Raw genomic sequence first — 9,813 nt, forward strand, 5'->3', positions numbered from 1 at the left:
CACTGCACTCCAGTCTGGGCGACAGAGTGAGACTCCAACTCAAAAACAAACAAAAAAAAGGCAGTTGTGGTCAGCGGACACCAGACCTTCTTGCTGTTTTCCTGCCCATTGTGCCCTTCACAGCATATCTTTCCTTGAATAAATCTACCTTTTTTTTTTGAGTTGGAGTCTCTCTGTCGCCCAGGCTAGAGTGTAGTGGCACGCTCACGGCCACCACAGCCTCGACCTGCTGGGCCCGGCAATCCATAGGCGTGTACCACCACGCCCAGCTAATTTTTTGATTTATTGTAGAGATGAAGTCTCGCCAAATTGCCCAGGCTGGTCTCAAACCCATGAGCTTAGTCAATCCTCTCACCTCAGCCTCCCAAAGTGCTGGAATTATAGGCACGAGCCACCGCACCCAGCCTAATCTACCTTTCTTAATTCCTTTGTTTAAAAAGCAGCCGTGATTCAGCTGGTCTAAATTTCTCAGAAGCTCCCAAATGATGCTAATGTTGCTGGTCATGAGCTCACATTAAAAACAGCCAGGGGCATGTGGGCCCGACCTGTGGGACATTGTGCGCAGTAGGAAGCCGGGTGTTGGCTGTCATACTGTGGCTTCTCCTGTCTCCCTCTGTCTTATAGCTGGTCTGTGTTGTGGTTGTAAACCATTAGGTAAAACCCAAGTTGGCGGGTTTATCTGACTGCTTTCAACAGCACAGAAGTTTGTTTTCCATCTAGTTTTTCCAACTAGAGGCTATGCAGATAACGTTCCAAATGTCCCCTCCCCCAACTTTCTCATGTTCACTGTCATGTCTCCAACCAGGAGAATTTGCTGGGACGGAACTACACGTTCTGGCAGTGGTTTGACGGGGTGATGGAGGTGTTGAAGAAGCATCTCAAGCCTCACTGGAACGATGGGTGAGGGTCTCCAGTTCTCAGGGCGGTGGCAGCTCAGGAGAGTTAGCATTTCTGGCATTAACATATCACCCTCTGGTTCTGTTCTTCGGCCTCTGTGATCCAGGGCCATCCTGGGTTTCGTGAACAAGCAACAGGCCCATGACCTGCTCATCAATAAGCCGGATGGGACCTTCCTGCTGAGATTCAGCGACTCGGAAATTGGCGGCATCACCATTGCTTGGAAGTTTGATTCTCGTGAGTCTCTGCCCTTTTTGGCTTGATATCTGAAGTGAGCTGCTTTTGTTGCCAAATTACTTTTTTTGTAATACCTTCTGAAGATTCATTTGCAAGACTATTCTAACAACTTACTGTGTGCTTATTATTTGTCAGAACTAGTATTATGGGAAACACTCATGTGTAAGCGTGGCATAGCTGCTCATAACACAGCAGCCTATAAAAGAATAGAACTATGGGAAACACAATTACTAGTTTTAGGAAACACAAAAGTGTAGCCTGGCCTGATGCAGTGGCTCACGCCTGCAATCCTAGCACTTTGGGAGGCCCAAGGAAGGAGGATTGCTTGAGGTCAGGAGTTTGAGATCAGCCTGAGTAACTAACAAGACTTTGTCTCTACAAAAATATCTCTATTGGCTGGACCCAGTAGCTCAAGCCTGTAATCCCAGTATTTTGGGAGTTTGAGGCAAGAGGATTGCCTGAGACCAGGGGTTCGAGACCAGCCTGGGCAACTTGGCAAGACCTCATCTCTACAATAAATTATAAAATTAACTGGGCTTGGTGGCATGTGCCTATAGTTCCAGCTACTTGGAAAACTGAAGCGGAAGGATCACCTGAGCCCAGGAGGTTGAGGCTACAGTGGCTGTGAGCATGCCACTGCACTCCGGCCTGGGTGAGAGAATGAGACTCTGACTCAAAATAAAAATAAAAATAAATGAAATATTGTAATGACATGGTTTTTAAAAGCCATGAGCAGACAAGCAGGTAACACATACATTACTCTCTAGAGATGCAGTCATCTCAGGAGTTTCAAGTTCACATGGGACTCTGCCCCTCTCAAAAGGAAACACCTCTTATTGACCCAGTTCCTCCTCCCTACACAAGGAGTGTGAGAAAGCCGGGAAGCATGCATGCAGCCAGAGAGAGCATCAGAGCTGTTAAAATCTTTAAGTCACAAAAAGCCAGCCAGTAAGCTTCTCTTGGTGTGATGGCCAGAGGAAAGAACTCACATTCGTGGGTGGAAACGGTCGGTGGCTGTCCCCATATGTTAATCAGGGTCAAGGAAGAATTGAAATGGCCTATTATTACTACCCTAAGGGTTCAATCATCCAAGTCATTCTTCACTGAAATGCTAAGGCAAATATTAGATAAACATTTCAAGAGGGAAGAGGCCAAGATTCTGTAGACTGCTATAACATAGACAGCCACATCATGGTTATTTTTTAAATTTATTTATTTATTTATTTATTCTTTGCACTCAGCACAGTATCTGGAATGTTTCATTTTTTTGAGTCAGGGTCTTCTCTGTCACCCAGGCTACCTGCAGTGGTCCGATCATAGCTGCCTTGAGCTATGTAGCCTTGAGCTCCTAGGCTCAAGCGATCCTCCTGTCTCAGCCTCCCAAGTAACTGGAACTACAGGCACACTACCATGCCTGGCTTATTTTTTGATTTATTGTAGAGATGAGGTCTCACCAAGTTGCCCAGGCTGGTCTCGAACCCCTAAACTCAGGCAGTCCTCTCACCTCAGCCTCCCAAAGGGCTAGGATTACAGGATTGAGCCTCTGCGCCTGGCCCATGATTATTTTAAAATAGAGATTTCTATTGGGGTCATTTAAATGGCAAGCTTGAATTTGTAGTATGTTTGGGTTTTAAGATTTCCTCTTCAGAAATCATATTTAGAAGATGATTGTTCTGTTTCTGCATCTAGAGGAGAGAATGTTCTGGAATCTGATGCCTTTTACCACCAGAGACTTCTCCATCCGGTCCCTGGCCGACCGCCTGGGGGACCTGGACTATCTTATCTATGTGTTTCCTGACCGGCCAAAAGACGAAGTTTACTCCAAATACTACACCCCCGTCCCCTGCGAGCCTGCCACTGGTAACAGTGTCCGCATTCTGATTGCCTTTTGTTGTGAGTGTGTGTGTGCGCGTGTATGTGTGAGACCTCTCTTGCGTGAGCACCCGCACGGTCAGCATTCAGTCAATGCGGTCTGAGCACTGTCCTGGGCAGATGTGAACCCTGAACTGTCCTCTTCAGTCACACAGGAAACATCTGCCAGTAATCCTAAATGTCAAGTCGAAGGGAACAAGTTGCTTTTAATACAAGCTTAGATCAAACAAATTAGGAAGGGAAAATTTTGTTTTTCAAAGCAGAGATGGCTCAATTGCTTTCTGAGTCTGGAAGTAGTAGTACATATTTATTATAAAATTTTCAGCAAACGCGTAAAAGCATACCAGAGAAAACAGATGTCACACAAGCCCTGTCACCTAGAGCTCGACTCCTGTACATGGTACCTGCTCCCCCACTTTTGTAGATGGGCATCCTGCCTCCTTCTGCCCCTTACCCGAAGCTTGTGGAGGACCTTCTGCAGGTTACAATCTAGTGGCAGGAAGAAGACCAGAGACAAGTAAAAAGCGTATTTATTTAGTGATAGATGCTCTGAAAAAAGTAAAGCAAGGTAGAGGGCTAAAGAAGTGATGGGGGAAGGGGCTATTGTTTCACTCGAGAGGTCAGGGAGGGCTTTTCTGAGGAAACGATGCCTCAGTATACCTGAATGAATTAGGGAAGCTGGCCATAGAAAAATCTAGAGAAAAACATTCTGAGCCAGTAGAACAAGTATAAAAGTCCTGCAGTAGAAGTGAGCCTGGCATGTCTGGAAAGCCTCACGAGGGCCGGGGTCCTGGAGCCCACGGAGAAGAGAGGAAAGTGGTAGGAGCTGAGGTCCGAGTGTGTGGGGCCTCAGAGTTCAAGGACAAAGGTCAGGGCTTGGATCATACCATACGTAATCTTTTGTGACCTGATTTGTTTTTTCTCCTCCACCCCAATTTTGTTTTTTCTCTTAAAAATATATCCCAAGGTCAGGTGCGGCGGCTCATGTCTATAATCCCAGGACTTTGGGAGGTAGAGGTGAGAGGATTACCTGAGTCCAGTTTTGAGACCAGCCCGGGCAACTTGGCGAGACCTGATCTCTACAATAAATCAAAAAATTAGCCAGGCATGGTGGTACATGTCTGTAGTTCCAGCTACTTGGAAGACTGAGGCAGAAGGATTGCCTGAGCCCAACAGGTCGAGGCTTCAGTGGCATGAGCGTGCCACTGCACTCCGGCCTGGACGATGGAGTGAGACTCCAACTCAAAAGAAAACCAAACAAACAAAAAACATATCCCAAGCCAGGGATGTGTTACCAGGGGTTGAGACCAGCCAGATCAACATGGTGAGACCTCGTCTCTATAATCATAAAGTTAGCCAGGAGTGGTGGTCCATGCCTATAGTTCCAGCTACCTGGAAGGCTGAGGCAGAAGGATCGCCGGAGCCCAGCAGGTCGAGGCTGCGGTGGCCAAGAGCGGCCACTGCACTCCAGTCTGGGCAACAGAGTGAGACTCCAACTCAAAAAAAAAAAAAAAATTAGTCAGACATGGTGACAGGTACCTGTAGTTCCAGCTACTCAAGAGGCTAAGGCAGGAGGATCACCTGAACCCAAAAGGTCGAGGCCGCTGTGTGCTATGATTCTGCCACTGCACTCCAACCTGGGCAATAGAGTGAGACCTCCAACTCAATAAAAAGATACTTACAATTTAAGTTACTCACATTTTGGTTGTGACTGATGCTGAGATAGCCTGGCACATGCATCTTGTTCAGCTGTTTCCTAAAGATCAATTCCTCGAGCAGAATTAGCATCAAGGGGTATGTACTTTTTAAGCTTTCTGGCACATCTTCCTAGAGTTGCCCTCGAGAAAGCAGACTCCCTTTCCCACTCCCAAGATGTTGGCTAGGGTGTCTGCTGCTCTGTCTTCTTGCCCACCCTACATTGTAGTCACTGACATGTCTGTCAGTCTGATTGGCATAAAAATGGTATTGTATTGGTCTTATTTTCCTTTCTTTCATTCTAGCTAAGTCCAAACATCTTTTCATATGGCGATAATTAAATAAAATAATCAAATAATGATAGCAGCTAGCATCTGTTGGATGCCTGCTATGTGCTGGGTATTTTTCTGAACATGTTTCACATAGTATCTCACTTAATCTCAAAACAGCTCTGTGAAATACTATTATCCTCATTCTACAGATAAGGAAACTAAGAGTCAAGTAAAATAATTTTTATTTTTTGAGTCAGAGTCTTACTGTTGTCCAGGCTGGAGTATAATAGCACACTCACAGCCACCACAGCCTCAACCTGCTGGGCCCAGGCAATCCTTCCACCTTAGCCTTCCAAGTAGCTGGAACCACAGGTGAACGCCACCATGCCCGGCTAATTTTTTATTTATTGTAGAGACAAGGTTTCACCAAGTTGTCCAGGCTGGTCTTGAACCCGTGGGCTCATGCAGTTCTTTCGCTTCCGCCTGCCAAAGTGCTGGGATTATAGGCATGAGCCACCACACCCCACCAAGATGTGTGATTCTTGAAGGAGATCACGTTTTATTTCATTTGAGACTTTGGTTCTCACCACCCTTCTCCCCTCGGCAGCCAAAGCAGTCGACGGATACGTAAAGCCACAGATCAAGCAAGTGGTCCCTGAGTAAGTGTCCAGGTGGCTCTGGCCTCCTACCCAGACATGGCCACCCCTCCCTTTCCAGGGCCCCGGGAAATCTGCCTCAGCTCTGGGGAGGGACCTGGACTCAGCCATGCTGTGGCCTGCACCCAGGGCCCCACTCCTGCAACTAGAGCCCCAGGGCCAATTGGGGCACTTTGTCCTTCTGCACCCGAGAAAGACACAAAGATGCTCCTGGTCCCCTCCCAAGGCAGCTGCCCCGGCCTCTCCAGCAGCTGAGTCTCTGTCCTCTTCCTCCCGCAGGTTTGTGAGCGCATCTGCAGACGCTGGGGCCAGCGCCACGTACATGGACCAGGCCCCCTCCCCGGCCATGTGCCCCCAGGCTCACTATAACATGTACCCCCAGAAGTAGGTGGTGTCCTCAAGGGGGCCTGCGGGGGAGGAACGGGGAACAGGGCCCCAGGCTGGGCCCCTGAAGGGCTGAGGGCAGCATGGCACTCCTCCAGATCCGAGGCTGCCATCCTGGACCTGCACTCTGGCCCATGGGAGGGAAAGACGTGACCAGAAGTGGCTGGTGGTTTAGAGTGGGCTTGGACAAATATCACCTGCTCCCGCTCTCAGAATGGAGATTTGCATGGTGCTCTACATGGTGATTGAAAGGAGCTTTCAGCATTAGAGGCAACGGGGGTCTTTTAGTCCAAGTCTCTCTGTACCAGTAGCCAGCAGAGAGCTTGACTCCCAGCAGTGGGCTGGGGGTCTTTCCCAGTATTTCCAGCTGCAGATCGGGCTGTCGTAGGCCTCCAGCCCACAGGGCTTGGTGATCTCTGACAGCCTCCCCTTCCCTAAGCTCTCCTTTCCTTCCCAAGCCCCGACTCCGTCCTTGACACCGACGGGGACTTTGACCTGGAAGACACGATGGACGTGGCACGCCGGGTGGAGGAGCTGCTGTGCCGGCCCATGGACAGCCAGTGGATCCCACACGCACAGTCGTGACCCCGCAGCCTCCCTGACGCCAGCTTTCTCGTCCTCGCCCGAGGAATCACTCTTGTGGATGTTCTAATTCCATGAATCGCTTCTCTTTGGAAACAATGCTCATAATGTGAAGTGTCCATACTAGTTGTGACTTTAGTGTTTCTGTGCACAGTGGCACCATGAAGGGAGTGTGTGTGAGAGTGTGTGTGTGTGTGTGTGTGTGTGCGTGTGCGCGTGCGCGTGCACACGCTGTGGTGTGTCTCCCCTGTGCTGTCCGGAGTCAGCTGCCACGCAGGGGCCACAAGCAGAGGCAACGCTTGATTTCACTTTGTGTAGAAGGGTAGTGTATCCTGTGACTGGCACTTGGTCGTGTATCTTGGGAGTGACTGGACTTTGACACGTGGCTGTCCAAGTAAGAGGAGGACGGGCGTGGGTGGGACAATACCATCGCTCTAGTGAGCCTACTAGAGTCATTCTGCCTACTAGGCGATTGACACCTAGCCGTGATCGTCTCTGCTTTTCTTCTGAGACATAGACAGCTGCCTTGTGACAAAGCCCGTCCTCCTTCTCCCTCTGCCCAGCCTGTGTTCCCAGGTAGGACTGGGCACACGCAGACTGTGGGGGCCAGGGAGGTCACAGGCTCTCGGATGGGGGACTTTCTACAACACACTCAGCCCACCTTGCTATTCTCTCTGTTCCCCCTCTCCCACCCGGCCCCGCCAGGGACTGCTGCTTGGTACCACGTATGTGCACAAAGTTGAGGGGGAAAAAGAGGGTCATGTGACCGAGAGCATGTTTGGTCAGCATGGGGTGCCCAGCCTGACCCCCGGTGCTGAGACTGTGCCCAGTTCCCCAGGGGAGCTGCTGTCTTGGCCTCTGTTCCTCTCTCTGAGTTGGCAGACAGGCTTGAGGCTCTCCCAAGGCTCCTCTATGATGGCTTTTTGCAAATGCTGAATGGTGTTTTTGTTTCTAAATTGGCGCTTTTTCGTTTTTTCCCTTCCCACCTTAATCTGACATCAAAACTCTCCCTTCCTGGTTCGGGTCCCTCACACCCAAAGCACCTGGTGTGCCCACGCTGCTCACACGCAACGTCTTGAGGAGGAGACAGGAGTGTGGTGACCTGGTCCAGCCTGCTAGGCCAGAGGCCACCTGCTGTGGCATGCTGGGCGGCAGGCACTGATCCTCTGGGGGAAGGCAGTCAGCAGGTCTGCCAGGAAGTTTGGTTAACTATAAGAAGAAGACACGGACCCATCTGCTTAATTGTCCCACGGTTTCTGTGGCTTTGCACCAGAGGAGGGAGTGGGCTGTGGCAGGCAGCAGGGAAAGGAATGAGTGGTAGAGCTTGTGAGGCCTCCCAGGCCACCCAGCCCCTCCAGAACAAGGGCGTGGCCATACCCAGGAGAGGATGGCCCTAAAACCTTATTTTTATACATGTGGGTAAATAAACAGATATTTTTTTTACAAAAACAGCTTCTGAATTGACCAGTGTTTTGCTGTTAAAGGAAACTGTTCCTTGTAGTAAATTATTTATTGGAAGATGACTTTTTAAACGCTGCTGTTTGCCTTGGCTTGGTTTCATACACTGATTTATTTTTCTATGCCAGGCAGTAGAATCTTTCTGCCTCTGAGGAGCAGGCTGGCCCCTCCATGAGTACCAGCATCAAAGCAGGATGCTGCCAGGCCCCGCCTGACCCCTCAAGATTTGAGGAAAATCTTGGCTGTGGATGGGTGCGCTAGGGATGGGTGAGAGAAAGTCTGACTCGGCCGCCCCGGGCCCCGGCCTGGAGAGCCCTTCCCCGCCCATCACTCAGAGCTGCTGACCAGCACCTGCCTCTGAGACCACCCTCTCTGTTCCAGCAGCCCTGGTCAGGGGGCTGGGAGGGGTCAGCCTGGCAGTCCCGAGCTGCCCTGCGCTCACTTTGCAGCTGGCGTCAGGTTAGGGGGCAGAGGCCCAGAGAGCATGACTTCCCTGAGCGCAGGGGTCCTGGTGGCTGAACTGTCCTTGGTTTCATGAGGCTCTGCCTAGGGCTGGGGAGACTTCCGCGGAAAAGCGTGCGCACTCACTCTGCACCCTTTGTCCTCTCTCTTCCCTGTTCCTGCAAACCCCAAGAAGAGGCAGGGGCACCTACTGACGCCCTCCACTTCCCACCTACTCCCAGACATACACACGTCCTCAGATGTCTCGATGCCGTGTGTGGCATGTGCGGGGTTTTGTAGGGGGTAGAGGGAGACTTGAGACAAAGCTAACTTAAAAAGAAAGTATACTTTTTATAATTTTTCTTTTTAAAACTTTGTGAAATTACTTCATACATATTTTAGTGTCAAGGCAGATTAGTTACATAGCCACCCAAAAAGTATTGTGTACAATTTGGGGCAATCACAGAATTGTGTATTTTATGTTACAATAAAGACGTCCTCTGAAGGGGCCATGTGGAGTCCTGTTTCTCGTTCTTTCCGCCTTGTGCTGAGGGACGGTGGCTTCTGTGGGGGAAAGTTTCAAGTCCTCAATGTGGTCCTGAAAAAGGGAACTAGCCAGTTGGGGGTTGGCTGCCTCTGAGGGTGTGCCGTCAGCTTTGGTGGTGGGTGGGGGCGTTTCATACCTTCCTGCTCGCGTCCTGTTTTGAAAATTAGAATCATAAGTCTTCCTCTTCTAATCTCCTGACTCCAGAAGGCTTGTCCTTAAGATTCCACACATTTAGAGCAGTGATCTCCAGCCTTTTTTGGCATTAAGGACCAGGTTTCTTGGAAGACAGTTTTCTTTGTATAGCGGCGGGGGCAAGGGAGGCTGTGCTGTCAAACCTCACTGCTAACGTCAGTCTGAATTGGCAGCCTCTATCCAGCACAAGCATCATTTCTCAGCTCCACCTCAGATCATCGGGCGTGAGACTCTCGTAAGGAGTACACAGCCTAGATCCCGGGTGCAGTTCACAATAGGCTTCACACTCCTGTGAGAATCTGCTACTGATCTGACAGGAGATGGAGCTCAGGCGATAATGTGAGCAATGGGGAGTGACTGGAAATACAGATGAAGCTTCGCTCCCGCCACTCACCTTCTGTTGTGCAGCCCAGTTCCTAACAGACCATGGACTGGGGGTTGGGGACCCCTGATTTAGCACACCTACCCTGAGACTGGCATTGTGTGTGGGATGAGAAATGGCTCTCCACTGCAGAAAAGCAGCTGACATTGCCACTTATGGTGGGATATTGGTTCATGCTGCCATGGAAGTATTCCCAAA

The 9,813-nt window shown here is 50.0% G+C and overlaps 1 protein-coding gene across 4 annotated transcripts in view; it reads left to right on the forward strand.

Annotated features, from left to right (window-relative positions):
* LOC103276756 (signal transducer and activator of transcription 5B) overlaps positions 1-9,004 on the forward strand; it is a 26,463-nt gene extending 17,459 nt beyond the window's left edge. For 3 of the 4 annotated variants that reach the window (XM_021707063.1, XM_021707065.1, XM_021707064.1), the window contains 6 exons: positions 806-900; positions 1,004-1,134; positions 2,824-2,979; positions 5,581-5,632; positions 5,909-6,013; positions 6,472-6,721. In XM_021707063.1, coding sequence (XP_021562738.1) covers positions 806-900; positions 1,004-1,134; positions 2,824-2,979; positions 5,581-5,632; positions 5,909-6,013; positions 6,472-6,598 — 666 coding nt within the window. In that variant the 3' untranslated portion in view covers positions 6,599-6,721. Of the gene's footprint in view, positions 1-805; positions 901-1,003; positions 1,135-2,823; positions 2,995-5,580; positions 5,633-5,908; positions 6,014-6,471 lie in introns of all 4 variants that reach the window. The other variant, XM_008074192.2, reaches the window with a different exon arrangement.
* Positions 9,005-9,813: the final 809 nt, after the last annotated feature.

Source organism: Carlito syrichta, unplaced genomic scaffold, assembly GCF_000164805.1.
Source record: "Carlito syrichta isolate Samal-C Ts95f unplaced genomic scaffold, Tarsius_syrichta-2.0.1 Scaffold316365, whole genome shotgun sequence".
NCBI lineage: Eukaryota > Metazoa > Chordata > Mammalia > Primates > Tarsiidae > Carlito > Carlito syrichta.